General features: G+C 46.2%; 1 protein-coding gene across 1 annotated transcript in view; it reads left to right on the top strand.

The window, feature by feature from the left end:
* Positions 1-215: 215 nt before the first annotated feature.
* Positions 216-19,497, top strand: part of LOC113446513 (transmembrane protein 132B) — a 209,520-nt gene continuing 190,238 nt past the window's right edge. The window contains exon 1 of the mRNA XM_087913473.1: positions 216-387. Coding sequence (XP_087769599.1) covers positions 252-387 — 136 coding nt within the window. The 5' untranslated portion in view covers positions 216-251. The remainder of the gene's footprint in view (positions 388-19,497) is intronic.

The raw sequence follows: 19,497 nt of genomic DNA, 5'->3' as shown, positions 1-19,497 counted from the left end.
TCCTGCCGGCGCCCTGCCCGTCGCCGGTCCTTGGGTCTTGTTGGCTGGGAGACCCCGGCCCGGCTGGGAGGAGGAGGAGGAGAAGTCCCGGGGACGGTGCCCCGGCGCGGGGCCCGAGAGGCTGGGCGGGCGGCGAGCTGGGCGTCGCGGGCAGGGACCGCCGCTGCTGCTGCTACTCCCGTCCTCCTCCTTTCCACCGGCCCTGGCGGCTTCGGGGCGCGGGAGGGCTTGAGGGGCTTGGAGGCTTCGGGATGCCCCGCTGGCGCCGGAGAAGAGGCGGAGGCGGCACCATGGCTGCTTCTCCGGCCGGGACCAGCCTATTCTGCCGAAGCCTGCGCCCTTCGGGGCTGCTGCTGCTGCTCCTGCTGCTGGCCGTGCTCGGTGGAGGTAAGGCTGCGAAGTTGGTCACTTAAGCTTCAAGTTGTTTTCTTCTTCTTCTTCTTTCTTCTTTCTCATTCCCCCCCCCACTCTTCCTCCGTTTCTTCCTTCCTTTCCTTGCATCCTTCCATCCTTCCTTTCTCTCCTCCTTCTCCTCTCCTTCCTTCCTTCTTCCTCCTCCTCTCCTTCCTTCCTTCCTTCCTCCTCCTCTCCTTCCTTCCTTCCTCTCTCCTCCTCCCTCCTTCCTTCCTTCCTCCTCCTCCTTCCTTCCTTCCTTCCTCCTTCTTCCTTCCTCCTCCTCCTCCTCCTCCTCTCCTTCCTTCCTTCCTCTCCTCCTCCTCCTCTCCTCTCTCTCTCCTTCCTTCCTTCCTCCTCCTCCTCCCTCCCTCCTCCTCTCTCCTTCCTTCCTTCCTCTCCTCCTCCTCCCTCCCTCTCTCCTTCCTTCCTTCCTTCCTCCTCCCCCTCCCCTCTCTCCTTCCTTCCTTCCTTCCTCCTCCCCTCTCTCTCTCCTTCCTTCCTTGCTTCCTCCTCCCCCTCCCCTCTCTCCTTCCTTCCTTCCTTCCTTCCTTCCTTCCTTCCTTCCTTCCTTCCTTCCTTCCTTCCTTCCTTCCTTCCTTCCTTCCTCCTCCCTCCCTTCCCTTCCTTTTTTCCCTCCCTTGTCTTCCTCCTCTTCCTTCCTTCCATCCTCCTCCTCCTCTTGTCCTCTAGTCAAAAGTGTTCTTTCCTTGAGACTGGATTCCTGTGGCTGTAATAATTCTAGGCGAAGTGATATTTGATATCCCACCATGGCGTAGTTGCAAAGGACAGGAACTTTAAATTAGCCAGGCTTCTTCCCTGTCTTCGCCAGGAGCGATGATGGTCGCGATCCCGGAGCTCGATCCTTATCTCCCTCAAGGCTTCTGCTTGATTGGTAGGGTAGCAGTTCACCAGGTGAAGCACTCTCCAGTCCCCTCGCCTGTTGTCCTGGTTGGCAAGCTGGGCGTGGTGGGGGAGGATGTCTGTTTTTGAGTTTGGTCGCTGGCCATGTTTTTTTTTTTTAAAAAAAGCAATCCTTTAAAGTTGTATTCTTTTCATGTTGAGGAATTCACAGCATGAAAAGAATTGCAGAAAGAAGGGAACATCAGAAATGGTGTAGGGTCTCCTGCTTGGGGGTGCGGGGGTTGGACTAGATGACCTACAAAGTTCCTTCCAACTCTTTTCATCTGTAATGTGTATCTGTAACGTGTGGGCATAGAAGAAGGCACAACACAGTGTCATCGGTTGGCTTTTGCAATCCCAAGGGCATTCTGGTCTGCCTTTGTTGGCTTGGGCTGCAAGCCCAGTCGGTTTCAACAGTGCGCTCTGCCAAGCCTGCACCCATTTTGCAGAAGGGAAAAACCGAGGCCAAGCAGCAGCGTCCCAGACTAGGCTGTTTAGGCGGCTCGATCCGGTCAAGAATAAGGTGCCACTACAATGACCCAGATAAAAGGCAGTCCCCAACTTACAACAGTTCATTTAGTGACCAAAGGTACGACGGTGCAGAAAAAAGCAACTTATGACCTTTTCTCACATTTACAACCATTGCGGCATCCCCCCAAATTCAGACATTCAGCAATTGACTCATATTTATGATGGTTGGATTGTCCTGGGGCCTTGGAGTCTCCTTTTGCAACCTGACGAACAAAGTCCACGGAGAAGCCAAGATTCACTGAACAAACCGTGTTATTAATTTAACAGAATAACAGAGCTGGAAGGGACCTTGTAGGTCATCTAGTCCAACCCCCCCCTGCCCAAGCAGGAGACCCTACACCGTTTCTGACAGATGGCGGTCCAGTCTCTTCATGCTATCAGTGATGAAGCTCCCACAGCTTCCGAAGGCAACTTCTGTTCCATGGGTTGATTGTTCTTGCGGAACAATTCCAGCAATTTGCTTAACAACAGTGCCCAAAAAGGGTAGTAAAATGAGGCAACGTTCATTTGATAGATGTTTCGCTTAGCAGCAGAAAACTTTGGGCTCCGTTGTGGTTGTAAGCCAAGGAGTGCCGGTGTATTCTTCAGCACGTGTGTGTTAAGATATTCCTTCATCCGTGGTGCTTGAAGCTGAATAGAAATAAATCTCGTGCCGTAACCACGATGGAATGTCGTGAGAAAAAGCGGACCTCCAAAGGGTTTTTACAGACATGATGGAGGACTCAGAAACGTATTTCGGGAGGAGGTATGAAGCTACCGATGTGATGGCTTGTCTTCCCGAGTTGCTGTCGATCTCTGCATCTCCCTGAACATTTCTTGGCTAGAACATCGCTAAGATCTGCTCAATTCTTCCCTGGGCCTTGGCATCTTTGCTCTCCTGGCAGCCAAATAAGGTTCTTAGATTTTGGCTTCCGAGGTGGTAGAAGATGCAAACTGAATTGTTCCTGGATGGAAGTTGGAATCGGGATAAGAAGCTAGCTTTGGAGTTGTGAGAGCCTGCGCCAATTCTGTTATTATTTGTTTAACTAATTGCATCTTTACGGCCTGGCTTAAAGAAAAGCCCTCAAACCTCCCCCATCTGTCTGTTTTGGAATTACTGATATGTTTTGACCAGTCGTAGCTCAGTTCTTCTTCAAGGCTGTGAGAGCAATCAACCCGTGGAACAGAAGTTGCCTTTGGAAGTTGTGGGAGCTTCATCACTGGAGGCTTTCAAGGAGAGACAGGACTGCCACCTGTCAAAAATGGTGTAGGGTCTTTTGCTTGGGCGGGGGGGGGGCAGGGTTGGACTAGATGACCTACAAGGTCCCTTCCAACTCTGTTAATCTGTAAAGGCAGAATTCAAGAATGGCTTCTGAGAGAACATGGAAAAGTTTCTCCATTCAGTCCTTCGGTTGTAGAGGATGTGAAACACCCAGGATGGCATTGGCCGTCTGAAAACACCTAGATGAAGAGAAGTGTGACTTGATAAGCAGGAAGGTTATCCTTCCTTCTTATCAGGAAGAAAGGAGGTTTTTTGGGGGGGCGGCTGGCTCCCCCCTTCCTGTGGGAGACTCGGGGTCATGGCTACATCTCACCTATCCAAACTTCATGAGCTGACAGCCTGACATCAGCATGGGTCAGGACCTGAAGGGGGGGACGGTGGGCTGAGTGTCGAACAATTATTCCAGGCGTACAAGGCCTCGCCCCTCCCCCCCTCTATAGGGAGGTCTAAGATCTCCTGCTTGAGCAAAGGGTTGGCCTAGAAGACCTTTGAAGTCCCCTCAAGCTCTATTCTGATCGGTTGATTGAAGGCCAAGTGTGACTACTGGTCATTGTCGTGTCCTTGGCTGTAATATGTAAATCGTTCTCAGTTGGCCTTCTTCCCAATTTCCACGAGACCTCCTTGTATGGTGTCCCAGACATGGAGTAACCAGGTGTTTGCAGGATCAGCCAAGATCAGCTAAGTGTGGCTGGCAGAACCAATCACACCCTTAGGTGCATTTGGGAACTGTGGCCTGAAAGGTCAATGCATCTGGAAAGAAGGTTGATCTAGAACAGGGCAACGCTGAAGCTTCTAGATGGTTTTTGACGTCCTGCGGAAGTCTGTTGCGTGGGTTTCCTCTCCTCCGGGGTGTCCAAGGAGCTGGGGTCCTGACTCTAGAGCAGGGGGTCTTCAAACTTGACAGCTTTAAGAACTTGTGGACCTCAACTCCCAGAATTCCTCCTCCGGTCATGTTAGCTTGGGAATTCTGGGAGTTGAAGTCCCCAAGTCTTCAAGTTGCCAAGTTTGGAGACCTTTGCTCTACAGCAAGGGTCTTCAATCTTAGCAAGTTTAAGACTTGGGGACTTCAACTCCCAGAGTTCCCGAGCTAACATGACCGGAGGAGGAATTCTGGGAGTTGAGGTCCATAATCTTAAACCTGCCAAGTTTGAAGACCCTTGGTCTAGAGCCTCATTGGAGAACCCTTCTGCAATTCTCCACTGGAGTAAACCCAATGCTTTTGAGCGATGCTGAACGCACGGCAGCGGTGGAATCATCTCCTGGTTGTTAAGGAGTCTCTGGCCTGGCCTTGTTTGTTTCCAGATTCATGCAGAAGGGTAGCAGGATCTCCAGATATCATCTTGAGATCCTAAAAGCAACTGATTTCATGTAGTGAAGTAAAGGCCCTTCCTTCTATTTTAGGGTTGGTCAACGTGGAACCCTTTTCCTGTCCTTTTTCTCTTTATCGGAGTTCAGGGTTCAATCTGCTCGCATTTTCATCATCTGTCATCATTTAGGGAAGGATGCTGTTTGTGTTTCTGGATGCTTAAGCTTTTATTTATGAATATATTTGCAACATTTTTACACCCCCTCACGGGTGTCTCTAAGCAATCTGCAGCTTCCCAGCTTACAACCACATAAGCCGCCGTTGGTTTCACAAAAGCAATTGAATAGTCTTCATTAGTGCAGAAAGGTTCATTAGATTGCAAAATGGGACTTTTATTTTTAGGATCTGTTCTAAAAGAGAGGTGAGGAAAAAAATTGTTGCTTCATTGCTTGGCAAGATGCTACAGGAGAGCGATATATGTATATATATTTTACTGAGCTGGAGTTCTATCTCTGGAGAAAAAAAAAATTGCTGGATTTTGGAGAGCCGAGCAAAGCGATTTTTCTAGATTTTGGGGGTGTGGGGAGGGAGGAAAGAGAAACCCAGACCTAGATTCTTGGAAAAATGTAGATGGATCTGTATTTCAGATCAAGGAGAGCCTGCTTTAGTTGCAAACTCAGCAAGTGGCTTTGCTTCAGTACCGTCTCTTTAGCCTACCTTACGGGGTTTTTATGTGGGTAAATAAGATTGAAGCTGGTTTAATTACAGAGGGGAGAGCGATAGTTAATTCAATCCTATAAACAGAGGTGTTGTTAGCTTGTTCAGAGCCTTAGTCTGTTGGACCAGCCCACCCCCTGGTATCCATCCAGCTATTTGGGGATGGTCGGAACTTGGGGTGAAACCAGCCAACTGGGCTTATTTAATAAGCCACGATTAAGCCAACTAGATCAATAGGCTGGGCTCTGAAGTTAAGAATTTCAGTCTGTGCCTTAGTATAGGTGAACGGTCCTTTTATGTCCAGTTTTTTTACTCCACCAATTGACCGCCTCTGGATCTCCCCTTCTGCGTTGGTTTTACATGGAGTAGAAGTCAACATGAATAAAAACGTTTTTGTTTTTTTTTTTAAAAAAATTGATTTTCTTTGGTGCTGGATAATCTTTTAACCGAATTCTTCGCTTTTGTGAAGGCTTCTTGCCTAATTTCTGGGTGGAGTTGAAGAGCTCGGCTAAGCTCAGCAGGCTGGCTCTCTTTCTCCTTCTCCTCCTTCTCTCCTCCCCTCTTTCCTTCTTTCTTTTTTTTCCTTTCTTTTTCCGGTAAGGAATTTCCATAGCCAAACTCCCTTGATCAATGTTGACAATTTTCTCGTCTCTGTCTTTAAAGTAATGAAAATAGCGGAAGGCCACATTGGCTGGTGAGTGAGCATTTTGCTACTTTAATCAAATTCTTTTAAGGGCTAATGGCTTTTTCTCCGTAGGAAAAAAACAAAACAAAAAATCAAAAACTCAACAGGGTAGGCCCTTCCAAGGGAAACCAAGTGAGAAACTGGTTCTCTGATAGCAGCAGCTTCTTCCTTTGCTGGTGGGTGGGGGGAGGGGCAGGAATCCGCTGTGATTTAACTGCCCTGCTGCTTCGTATAAACTGCTTTGGGTTCTGCATCGAGGCCATATTGCTTAAGTCCTGCGACTGGACCAAGGATGGCAAAAACCGCTTGTCAGGAAAAGGGATTTGTTTCCTGTGTACCTGCATCCCAAGTGAGCAAGTCCGTGATGTTTATTTGGGGAGGCTTCGTGCGATGTTTCAGTGCAGCAATTCTGGATGGGTTGGGGTGCGATACCATGTGTGAATCTGGACCTTTTGCAACAAACCATGGTTAAGTCAAGTGACGGTTTAGTAAGATGCGTTAACAAGCGTAAGCCTTTCTCTGGCTTTCTCAAACGTAGATGCCCCACCCTTCCCGTAGGGATTTATTTATTCTTAAAAGTAAAACGACACTCTTCCAAAGACTCTCTTGGCTTAACGTGATAAAATCATGCCTCTCTCTGTGTTACTGGCTCTTTTGCACATACAGAAAGAGAAGTAATAGGAGTGTCACACGAGGAACTGTCCTAATCGTCAAATATTGCGGCAAAATTCGTAGATGCACGAGCCACAAATTACATTTTTCTCTTTCTCGAGAGAGAGCGGGTGGGTTTTAATCAAACTCTCCCTGGGTAACGGAGCAAAGGGAATGTGGCCACTTACTCGCTTATCATCTTAGCCAGGTGGGAGGCCAGGGATGATGGGGAAGGAGGCCCCTCTGAGAGGTTAAGTGCATAAGTCTTAATTTTCATCGTAAGCATGAGATAACTCTTCTTAAAGAGGGAGGAAAAACTCAAGAGAACTTAGAATACAGAGCGTCTTTGATTTATGGCACAAATGGGATCAAGATTTCTGTTGTTAAGCTAGGCAATGAAGTGAGTTGCACCTGATTTATACAACGGGAGGGGCCAACATGAGGGAGGAGGTGGCTGGGAGACGGTATCCGTCTTAAACCAGGAATGTGTTGATGCCAACAAAAGAGAATATTTGCAGCTCGGGGTTGGATTGAGTGGTCCTCGGTGCTCTCTGAGCTTGGTGGTTTTCTTGCAGACATTTCGTTACCCAACTAGGTAACCCCATCAGTACTAGAAGGGAGTGGGGATTGTGGAATGGAGGAGGAGGAGGAGAAGGAAGAGGAGGAGAAGGACTGTGGGGTCCTCGGTGCTCTCTGAGCTTGGTGGTTTTCTTGCAGACATTTCGATACCCAACTAGGTAACCCCATCAGTACTAGAAGGGAGTGGGGATTGTGGAATGGAGGAGGAGAAGGAAGAGGAGGAGAAGGACTGTGGGGTCCTCGGTGCTCTCTGAGCTTGGTGGTTTTCTTGCAGACATTTTGTTACCCAACTAGGTAACATCATCAGTGCTACAGTACTAGGACTGATGATGTTACCTACTGTTGTTGGGTTATCTGATGTCTGCAAAAAATCCCACCAAGCTCAGAGAGCAACGAGGATTCTGCCAAGGGTTGACAGAAGCCTCCATCCAACTGCGAAGTTTTGCAGGACCATCGTAGGCCAAACTCTGATTCGACTATCCTATAAGAGTAGTTGTGAGTCTTGCCTGCTTGCTCCCTTCCTTGGAGATTTGTCAGTCCGATCTCCTGGGATAGGATCAAAGCCTGAAGGGGCCAATCTTTTCCAGCTTGGCCAAGCCTCTCTTGAAAGGGGTCCTCAAGGGCCGTCCTTCTTAGCCCTTCCTTCCTTCCTTCCTTCCTTCCTTCCTTCCTTCCTTCCTTCCTTCCTTCCTTCCTTCCTTCCTTCCTTCCTTCCATCCATCCTTCCCTCCCTCCCTCCCTCAGTGCCCCATTTTCCAACCCACAACAGTCATTCTTCCTCTGACCATTGCTTTTCGCCTCCTCGGATGTGGGTAGCTGCTACCATGGTGAAAAAAAAGAAGAAGTCGTGGTGGGCGTTGTTCTTTGCCTGCTCACAGGGACGAAAATATTCCCTGTGTCTTTCTGTTGTGTGGCTTGGCCATTGCCAAGTGGCGTCATCAGCTGTTTTTGCGTGGGGTCTTTGGAAGTTAGATGTTCTACATGAGTGGTATTTCCAAGAGACACACCCTGCACACTCTTGCTTTATAGAGCAGGCTCTCTCAACCATGGCAGCTTGAAGATGGGTGGGCTTCAATTCCCAGAATTCCCCAGCCAGCTAAGGAATTCTGGGAGTTGAAGTCTACCCATCTTAAAGTTGTCACGACTGAGAAATACTACTTTTAAAGGCTGGCCATCAAACATCTGAGGACATGGGAGAACTCTATTGGTAATCCATGGGGCAAATTTCATGTTTTCTTTTTATAAACAGATCTAGTTCTGCCAGTTTCTAGAAACGGGGGGGAGTGGGGGGAAGGTGGAGAGACAATCCACTTCATCAGGGCATTTCATTTTCTTTCTTTTTAATTATCATCTTCAATTTGTCACGCTTGGTCTCCGAGCACAGTTGGCTCACATGTGACTCTTGCTGATCGATATCCCTTCACCAGGTCCAAATAGTTTTGTGTGTGCATATATGTATATAAAAATCAATGGGGCTCAAATTGGATTTGATATATTTCATGATTGGGAGATGATAGAATTGGGAAAGAGCAGTTTTGCTTAAAAAAAAAAATTGCTGCCTGGGTGATAAAAGCATTGAGAGAGAGCTGCAGGTGTCTGGATTCGCCCCAAGAAAAAGAAAACCAAAGACCCCAAAAAAGAGCCACACTTGCCCCTTGGAGAACAAACAGGCAAATCCCTCCTGCAAGAAGCTGAGTGCTGGAGTCAGATTTAAGCACTGTTTAAACACCGAATCCTGGTCTGTTACCCCACTTCTGAGCAGAGTGCCCCTGATGCCCGTGGCTGTGAATTCAGAGTTAATAGTGAGATAATTAGAGCAAGAAAGGCTAATTGATTTCCTATCTCTAATTCTGTACCACTTAGTACTTAACGTGAGTAAATTTATCCTCCTTTTAAAAAGGAGGAAAAACCCTGGGTAGAGTGACAAGGGTGTCGTTGAGGAAAAGGGATCTATCTGCAAGATTAAGGAGGTCGTTAGGAAGAGGTGGCAGGTGGGGAAAGAAAGAAAGAAAGAAAGAAAGAAAGAAAGAAAGAAAGAAAGAAAGAAAGAAAGAAAGAAAGAAAAAGAAAGAAAGAAAGAAAGAAAGAAAGGCAGTGGGAGGAAGGGAGGAAGAGAGAGAGAAAGAAAGGAAAAGAGGAAGGAAGGAGGGAGGGTAATGAGGGCGAAAGGAAGGAGAGATAGGTTGGAAAAAAGTAAGAGTGGAGGAATGGAGGGAGGGAGGAAGGAGAGATGTGTTAGAAAAAAGGAAGAGAAACGAGAGAGAGGAATGGAGGGAGGGAGGAAGGGCAATGAGGGAGGAAGGAAGGAGAGATAGGTTGGAAAAAAGAAAGAAGAGAAACGAGGGGGAGGGAGGAGGGAAGGAAGGTTAGTCTGCACGCTTGATGGAACCATAAGAGTAGAGATTTTCTCTCTGTCAGCATCTTGTGATCAGGGGCCTCGGGGGCAAAAAAGTCAACACAACAACCACAACCATCCAATCAAAGCCCTACCCTTTCTCTCTACCCCACATAAATACAGTACTTTGATTGGTTACTGTACCCTATGACTGTTATTTAGTGATGTACCTTATGATTCTTGATTCTTGACAATTGTATCTTTTCTTTTACGTACACTGAGAGCCTTTGCACCAGGATAAATTCCTTCTGTGTCCAATTGCACTTGGCCAATAAAGAATTCTATTCTATTCTATTCTATTCTATTCTATTCTATTCTATTCTATTCTATTCTATTCTATTCTATTCTACTCTACTCTACTCTTCTACTCTATCTATTCTTCTATTCTATTCTATTCTATTCTATTCTATTCTATTCTACTCTACTCTACTCTACTCTACTCTACTCTACTCTACTCTACTCTAAATCTAATCTCTATTCTATTCTATTCTATTCTATTCTATTCTATTCTATTCTATTCTATTCTACTCTACTCTACTCTAATCTCTATTCTATTCTATTCTATTCTACTCTACTCTAATCTAATCTAATCTCTATTCTATTCTATTCTATTCTCTATTCTATTCTATTCTATTCTATTCTACTCTACTCTACTATCTATTCTATTCCTACTACCCACCCTACCCTACCCTACCCTACCCTACCCTACCCTACCCTACCCTACCCTACCCTACCCTACTCTATTCTATTCTATTCTATTCTATTCTATTCTATTCTATTCTATTCTATGGCTTTGATCACATGGTTATGACTCCTTCCTAACCCCCACATGGACACCCCTGTTGCCATGTTGCCTTGCCCTCTCCCCCCATCTTTTCCAGCTGCACCACGAGTCTCCACCTGGCATCCATCTAGAACTCTCACACAGTGGTATGAAGGTGTTGAGCTGGTTGGGCCTTGAGATAAGTTAGCCACCCTTGGATGAAAGGGACGCCTGGTGCAAACCAATTTCCAACAGCCCTTCTCTACACATGAAGAGACCTTCAGCTCTCAGGCTTATTTTCGCCCCTTGCTGCCTCTTACCTATATTTCTTCCTCTACCTCCTTGACAGAAGGTTAAACAAAGGTTGATTGGCTTGCAATTTCACAGAGATATTTCTCTATCTTTCTCCCACCTCCTCCTTTTTTTTAAAAAAAATATATATATTCCCAATTCTGTCTTGTGGAAAGGGCATCTCTACTGTCCTTTCAACGGTTGGGCTGTTCTGGAGCACAAGACGACGTAATTACAGCCCAATTTTACCTGTGATGTGAGTTGGCTTTAACCAATATTTATGTCTCCTTCCAAAACCCCAGACCACGTTACTCAGTGCAACCTCAGTTTGTCTGTCACTTTAAATAGCGTTGATTAAACTTTCGTCTCTCACTTGGAGATGAGTGAGTCAGGATTTTACCCCTCTCTCCGTTCTTTCAAAATATTCTTGGCTTGCCTACAGTTTTTTTTTTAAAGAAATATTATTAATTTTGGTCAAAGTTGGCTTTTCCATTTAAAGGTCTGACATCTTGTTTCCCTCCTAATCCCTTACGGCAAGGTATTATTCCTCCTAATGAAATAATGAGGGTACATTATCTGTTAACACTGGTAATTATTGAATAAGCTAATTATAATGCTAATTGCCTGCATTTAATATAATTTATATGTTTGGGAGGAACACTTTCAAGGGCTGGTGGTGGCAAGTCATCCAGGACACTGTATAGGATAGGGCCGTCATGGATGTGGAACATAAATAATGTTAATGATACATGCGGAATTTCTGCTCTGTGAATCTTCTTCCCCAGGCTTTGCAAAATTCCCTATGGATTATTTTTCTGCTGATTTTCTATACCGAGGTGGGTATATTGGTATTCAGGGAAGGAGAGGCCACATTTCTTGATGCCATGCCTTGTTGGAACCATAGAAAAGAACTTAAAAGAAATATGCACCGATAAAAGAGAATATTTGTAGCTCAGGGTTAAACTGTGGGGGCTTTGTTGCTCTCTGAGCTTGGTGGTTTCTTGCAGATGTCTCAAGATCCAACTAGGGAACATTGTCAGTAACAGAAGGGAGTGTGGTTTCTGGAGAGGAGGAGGAAGAGGAGGAGGAGGAGGAGGAAGAGGAGGAGGAGGAGGAGGAAGATTGTGGGTTCCTTCTTGCTCTCTGAGCTGGTTGGTTTTCTTGCAGATGTTATAAGACCCAACTAGGGAACATTATCGGTACTAGAAGGGAGTAAAGTTTGTGGAGAGGAGGAGGAAGAGGAGGGGTATGATTTTAATTGTGGGGTCCTTGTTGCTCTCTGAGCTTCGTGGTTTCCTCGCACATTTCATTACCCAACTAGTTGAGCTGGTTGGGTCATGAAATACCTGCAGGAAACCACCAAGTTCAGAGAGCAACAAGGATCCCCAAAGAAACACGAAGGCTCATAACTATCAGAGAAAAAAGAAAAACAGGCCACACAGTCCCTTAAGTCTTCTCAACTAGCTTTGATCCAGGCGGTTCTGCTTCAAAGGTATCTCCAATCCTTTTTCTTAGGCTTCCTTGGACCCATTCCAATTTGTCTGAACATGGCGTGGCTCTCAAAACTGGACCCAGATATCATGGGGGTGTCTCTGACTCTACAGTCCCACAAGTCCCAGTGATGGGCTGGAAGACATCTGGGCCACCATCTACCTAAATGTATTTGCTCAGCAGCTGTTGAAGAACATACTCCTGCCACCACCTCTCTTTTTCACCACCTTAAAACGTTTTCACGCCATAAATAACATCTGGCTCTCTTTCCAATCAAGGGAGAGGAAGGGCTTAAATCCTTGCTGATGGGTTTATTACTATGTCCATAAAACAATGAGGACCTGTGACCAACCCTTGGCACTTAAAACGGACCATAAATCTTGGTTCTCTCTTGAGAGAAGGGTTAAAAAAAAAAAATCCAGGACAACCATGCAGATGTTGGCGAGTGATTTCATGGCGAGGTAAACATCTGCTTGAGCCCAAGTCTAAACATTCTGTCAGGGATCCAAGTAGTGGTGGGCTTCAGAAATTTTTAGCAACGGGTTCTCTGCCCGGTTGCTGGGTGGGCGTGGCCTAGTTGGCCTCCTGCACCACAGGGGGGGGCACGATTTTGCCCTCCCCACACTCCGGAGGCTTTCCTCGAGCCTCCAGAAGGGTGAAAATTGACTCCCCGGGCTCCGGAGGCTCTCTGGAAGCTGGAAACGGGCCCATTTCAGGCTTTCCTGAACTTGGGATTTGGGGTTCTCCCAAACCGCACAGAATCTTAGTGAGGGGGCTGTCCTGAACCCCTGCGAACCCCCAGCAGGGTTCCAAGTAACAGATGTGATGCAACCGAAACTCCGAGGCTAAGGCTTTCCTCAAAGTCCAAATGTCTTAGGCACATCATATGGGCACGTCCGGTTGAAAACCCTGATTCTGAAGACCTGAGGTTTTCCCCACCCAAAGTAGAAATCTTCTGCCCCGGTTGACAAGCCCAACCAGGTTTCAGTCCCAACTCCAGCTGGCTTCAGTCCACGGCCCTCCAGCACCTGGCGGGAACGTCCTTGGTTCCCAGGACAAAGAATTTCATTTTGGCTACAAGTCCCCGGCTACCCCTGTTCCCCGCTCCCATTCCTGCTCCCAAAGGGCTTCAGGGTTGACCCCCTTCCGCACCCCTTCAGGTGCCAATTCAGAGTTCCATTGTTGCCACAGCTGCCTTGACTGCAAGTTGCGGGGAGAACTGATGGTGACGCAAATGCTATAATTCCAGAGAGTCCTCGACCTGCGACTGCTCATTTAACAGCTGTTCAAAGATACAACGGCCCTTTGCAAGGGATTGAAATGAGAAAAGTTCCCCAATAAGGCAGAGTGAGGAGCTGTCATGCCCCTGGTGGAGACTGACTCTGAGGGACAGGAGGAACGGCCAACAGGACAGGGAGTGTGGCTCCGGAGGTTGTGGAGGAGGCTGGGGAAGGGCAGAGGCCGGCTGAGCAGTTAGAGGAGGACCCAGGCCCATCCCCTCTCCATCCTAGGGCACGCAGGGAGGAGAGGATAAGGGAGAGATGTGGTCTACTGGGGAGGAGAGGGCCTTGATCCTCTTCATGGGCTGCAGCTGTGACAACTGAATAAGAGGACTGACGTGTGTATGGGCAAACGCTGGAAACAAAGCATGGAAATATCTCTAGTTTATGGTTCCTCTCTGAGTTTGGCATCATTCCCAGTGTGTGTTCTGTTATCTGTGGATGTCCTCCAGCCCTCATCTTGCTTGGTTTGTGTTGCTTTTTTCCTTCTTCTTGTAACTGTTTGTGTGGGAGTATTTTTGTCTTCCGTCAAGGATATTCGGAGCTTGGAAGCAAAATGAAGGAATAAAAAAGAGCTTCACCTGTTTTCTGTGACTGTGTTTGTTTTGTATCCCACCCTGGGTCCTCACAGGAGCTGAGGACAAGCTGCTTGTGCTGTGTATATTGTTTATTTCATGAAATGTGTATGCAAACTGAATATCTCCGAATGGAAGAGTTTAGATTTGCAACTTCTCTTGGGATGATGGGGAAAACCGTTAAATTACTGGGTAGATCTTGATATTTTTTAATTACTTTACTTTGAGTTACTTCAACCAACTAACTTCTTGTTGGCCCCGATGAAGACAACTTTCTTCTTAAGTTTCATAAAGGGTGAAATTTTCTCTATTGGCTTTGTATGTTTTATGAAAAGTTGCGTGATTGATAATTTAAATAATATTGATATTAAGGGTATTGTTTATTGCTTAGGTTAAGCACCATGGTCTTTTGAGTTGAAAAATAAATATTTTTTTTAAAGAAAACAAAGTTACAGCTCTGAAAAGAAAAAGACTCACAACTGGTCCACACAAGTCACCACCACAGCAGTCATGAGTTCAAAATCCAGACGCTTGGCAACCGATGTGTATTTACAACAGTTGTAGCATCCCTGGGGGAAGAAGATCACCGTTTCTGGCCTTCTCAGCTGGCTTCTGATAAGCAAAGTCAACGGAGGAGGCCAGACTTGCTTAATGACCACATGATTTACTTAACAACTGCAAGGATTAGCTTAACAGCCATGGCAAAAAAAAGAAAAGAAAAGGGACACCAATTTGGACGAGATTTACTCAACAATCATATCGCTTCGTTCTGGATCCAATTGTGGTTGTTACTCGAGGATTATCTATAATAACACTGAATTATATTGGAATGAGAATAGAGCTGGGAGAGACCCTGAAGGTCTTCTACTCCAGCCCTCCTGCTCAATCAGGAGACGCTATAACCCCAGTGATGGAGCGCCCACGATTTCTGGTGGCGAGCTGTTCCACTGGTTTATTGTCCTCATTGTTAGGAAGTTCCTCCTTTATTCCAGGTTGCTTCTCTCCTTGATGAGTTTCCATCCAGTGTTTCTTGCCTTGCTTTGTGGTGCTTGGGAAAATAAGTTGAGCCCCCTCTTCTTTGGGGCAGCCCCCCAAATAGTGGAAGACTGCTATCGTGCCTCCCCTTGTCCTTCTTTTCTCTAGACTAGCCAATTCCAAATCTTGCAGCTTTTCTTTGTCTGTTTTAGTCTCCAGGCCTTTGGTCATCTTAGTTGCTCTTCTTTGAACTTTTCCCAAAGTCTCAACGTCTTTTGTTTTAATGTGGTGACCAAAACTGGATGCCAGGTGGGGACTTACTAAGGATTTACAAAGCGCTAATACGTCACGTGGTTTTGATTCTATGCCTCTGTTTATACAACTAAGGATAGTATGGAACCTCGGTGGTGCAGTGGTTAGAGTGTTGTACTGCAGGCCACTTCTGCTGACTATCAGTTGCCTGCAATTTGGCAGTTCGAATCCCACCAGGCTCAAGGTTGACTCAGCCTTCCATCCTTCTGAGGTGGGTCAAATGAGGACCAGATTGTTGGGAGCAAGAGGCTGACTCTGTAAACCTCTTAGAGGGGCTGTAAAGCATTGTGAAGTGTTATATTCCTTCTCTAAGGGCTCTTGCCCACTTACTGTTCAGTTTTTCCTTCCTTTTTTGACCTTCAGCCTTTTTCCTTCCAAGGTCGGTTCCCAGCTTCCTTCCTTCCTGCTTCCTTCCTTCCTTCCTTCCTTCTAAGTCCTTTGCTTCCTTCCTTCCCTCCCTTCCCTTCCTCCCTCCTTCCTTCCTTCCTTCCTTCTTCCTTCCTTCCTTCCTTCTTTCCTCCTTCCTCCCTCCTCCTCTCCCTCCATCCTTCCTCCTCCCTTCCTTCCCTCCCTTCCCTTTCCCTCCCTCCTCCCTCCTTTCTTCCTTCCTTCTTTCCCTCCCTCCCTCCCTCCCTCCTTCCTTCCTTCCTTCCTTCCTTCCTTCCTTCCTTCCTTCCTTCCTTCCTTCCTTCCTTGATATGCAGTATTGCATGCTAATCCTGTTGACAGCCAGCAGTTTCATCCTGACCAGCTCAAGGTTGACTCAGCCTTCCATCCTTCCAAGGTGAATAAAATGAGGATCCAAATTGTTGGGGGCAATATATCGACTCTGTAAACCACTTCAAGAGGGCTGTAAAGCACTGTGAAGTGGTCCATAAGTCTAAGGGGCTATTAGCTTTTTTGACACAACTGACTCCTGCCATATTCAGAAATGACTACCTGAAGCAGACTCTGAATCCCATCCGGAGTTTCTTTTCTCCGCAGAGAAATTTTTGCAAACCTCCCCACCATCTCCCCCCCGGCCCCAAACTCCAGAGAGCATCCTTAGCAAAAGTAGGATAAAATTTATCCACCAAAATCCAGGGGATGTTTTGAAAGGGAAGACAGAAAGCAGCTAAAATTGGCCCGCCCAGCGACCCATTCCAGCTGCCAAATGTTCCTATTATTCCAACCTGCCCTCCCCAAAACAAAACAGGGGGGGGGGAGTGCAAAAAAAAAGAAGAGAGAATTCGCACCCGCCCATCCATCTGTCTGGATGGTGGGTGGAATGGAGCTACATTCCTCTAAAACAGCATTTCTCAAGCTTCGTAGCTTTCAGAGGGGGTGGACTCCAACTCCCAGAATTCTGATCTGGCTGAGGAATTCTGGGAGTTGGAGTCCATCCCTCTGAAAGCTGCCAGTGTCAGGCCCCCATCGGAACCTGAATCTGAATCTATCCAGAGCTGGAGCCCATGGAGATCGAGGGGTTGGCTTCGGAGTGACGTCGAGCTCAGGCGATGAGCAAGGACCGCCCCTCCTGATCCCTGAGCACAGAGCGTGGAGAGAAGGCAGGATCAGCGCAGGCTGACCCGACTACTCGAGAGGAGAGTGCCCCACCCCTCTTCACTAGGCACACCTGGGGACTGAGATTTAAGGAGACGCTTTTGAGGAGAGGCGTTTGTCGGGAACAAATGCTGAACTAGTGGAGTTTTGTGTGCCGTTGCCGACATCTGGAGTTTGCAGGACTGCTTCCCTTCTTCCTTGCTTCGTGGACTCATTGCTTTGTTCTTTTTTTTTTATTGTATAATTTTTTACTGAGTAAACATTAAAAACAACTGAACACAGTATGACTTTCTTGGCCATCATTTTTGGCCATACAAGTTGTAGTATAGAAATACATATAACAGTTAATTTTTGTTTTTCCCGTATGCTATTAGTATAGTGCAAGTTGCATATTATTTCTATTTAATTTATCTACATTTACCTACAATTACATACATATTTACAACCTAACTTTTTATCCATCTCTTTTTTCTTCTCTATGTCCTTTATACTCATGTATCGTATCATATTTGTCCCTTATATTCCATTCTCTTTAGTTTAACATTGCCTTGTTCTTGACTTCATGGACTCATTGTTTGTTTCTTGCTTCGCCGACTTCTTTCCTTGTTCTTTTGCTTTGCTGGATTGTGCGCAGCCAGAGGCTGCCATGTCTCTGTGCGCGCGCTTTGCTCTGGGACTTGCCAAGAACGTGGGAGCATTTGTGGGAGGGAAATTTGGAGCATTAAAGGGGAGTTTGAACTCTCAGCTGGCTGTGCGGCCTTCGTGCCTTGTCCTGGGTCATCACAGCCGAGCTCGAGCAACATTGCTCTGAGTCAACATTAGACCTGCACGTGTGAACACGAAACTAGGGTCCCCTCCCCCCAAAATGCTCTGTGACTGCTCTGAAAAAGTAAAGTCGTAATGTAAGCATCCTGTGTAGACCTCCGTGTGTCTTTCTTGATGTGTGCACATGTATGCGTGTGTGTGTTGACGTTGTTTGGGATATCGACAAGGAGATTGCATTTCATGAATTACCGTTGTGGGTTCCGAGCTAAACCGATTCTGTTTTTTTTTCATTAAAACGACAGCTGCCCTTCAGTTTGTTCTACCAGTTCTTGGGTGATCGATTTGAGTTTCTGGGCATGTCATAAGTAATTTGACACCGAGCTGCACAAAAATGAAGGGATGTTTAGACGACCAAGTTCTATATAGGTCTTCCCCACCCTTCCTTTGCTCATTACTAAACAAGAGACGTGCTTCTCTTTCTCTCTTGGTAAACAATGCTTGTAATTAAAAGAACTCGCTGGCAATCTGATTAGATGAAGTACTTAAAAATTAATTTACAATATTGTAGTTCCCTTGCCCTAGGTATCCTTTTTCTGCACCGTGCGTTTATGAACATACGATGCTTACATTAGCCCGGTTAAATGGTAATAAAGATTAATTTGCATCCAAAGTCATTGCTGTGAATCAACTGATAACACAAGCTGGATCCGGTTCAAGTTCTATCGTAGGCACTGATTTAATTTTTTTCTGTGGGGTGAGCAAGTTTAAGATTGGGGAAGGTTAAAAGGCAGCCAAGATTGAGCTGGTATGGGCCCAGCAGCATGCATGTTCGTTTCTCTTGCAAGATATTTGGCGTTTCACACGTAGCCTAACTTGACTTGTTGCTTTGAAAACTTCATGTGGTTTGTCTCGTTTGAGCTTGGCTTGCAGTCCGGTTGAGTTTAGCATATCAGTGGATGTATTAAATCAATCATGGTTTATTGGCTAAAGTGTCATCGCTCAAACAAATCACAGATCAGTGCAGCATAAACTTAGCCAACATTTGAAGGTATTGGAAACCTTGAATGCATCTAGTTTAACAGCCTCTCATTCCTCTCAATTTTGAGTATCAAACTTACTGTTCCTAGACTTAGAGAGGACATCTTTATTTTCGCCTTTTTATTTTCTGGAAGGGTCTTGAAGCTCTCTGAGTTTGGTAGTTTTTCTTGCAGACGTTTCATTACCAAACTAGGTAACATCATCAGTGTTAACCCTGATCAGCTAGTATTAGCACTGATGATTGGCCCTACTTGGGTCATGAAATGTCTGCAAGAAAACTACTAAGTTCTGAGAGCACCAAGAATCTCCTTAGTTATTCTCCTCCTCCCCACTCCCTCCTTACACTGATGATATTACCTAGTTGGGTCATGAAATGTCTGCAAGAAAGCCACCAAGCTCGGAGAGCACAAGGGACCCCACAGTCCTCCTCCTCCTCCTCCTCCTTTCTATCATTGATGATGTTACTTAGTTGGGTCATGAAACGTCTGCAAGAAAACCACCAAACTCAAGAGAGCACCAAGGACCCCACAGTTCAACCCTGAGCTACAAATACTTCCATTGATTTACTTTCTGATGTACACTTGTTTGCCTTTAAAAAAAAAAAATGATCCCAACCTCTAATCTGGGACTTGACATGCCAACATTTTTTTTGTTTTGGTTTTCCTCTTTTTGAGGTCTATAACTTCCCCCCAAATACTTCAGTGTCTTTCCTGGAACCAGCGCTTTTAAAAACCACCAGCCGGAGTGCCTGCGTCTGAAGTGCGGACAGAAATGTGACACGCTCTGCCTTTGCCATCTGAACTGTGTGCCTCTTGATGGATTTCCTTGCCAGTAGAGCAGATGATCCTTGGTTGCTAACTGCAGATCTTTGGGCTCTTACGCTGCGGTTTCTAGGGTGTTCCTTTCCTGAAATATCTCTTCACTCCTTCGGAGCACTATTTTTGGGAGGGTTGCAACTCTCGTTTCTCTTTGATTTCCCCCTGACGAGAAATATCACCCCCCACCCGCTCTCTCTCTCTCTGTGTATGTTTTTCTCCTTTCATT

This window comes from Pseudonaja textilis, chromosome 15 (assembly GCF_049901715.1).
Source record: "Pseudonaja textilis isolate UNSWEBS1 chromosome 15, rPseTex1.2, whole genome shotgun sequence".
Classification (NCBI taxonomy): Eukaryota; Metazoa; Chordata; class Lepidosauria; order Squamata; family Elapidae; genus Pseudonaja; species Pseudonaja textilis.
This window is presented reverse-complemented; position numbering and strand designations above follow the sequence as displayed.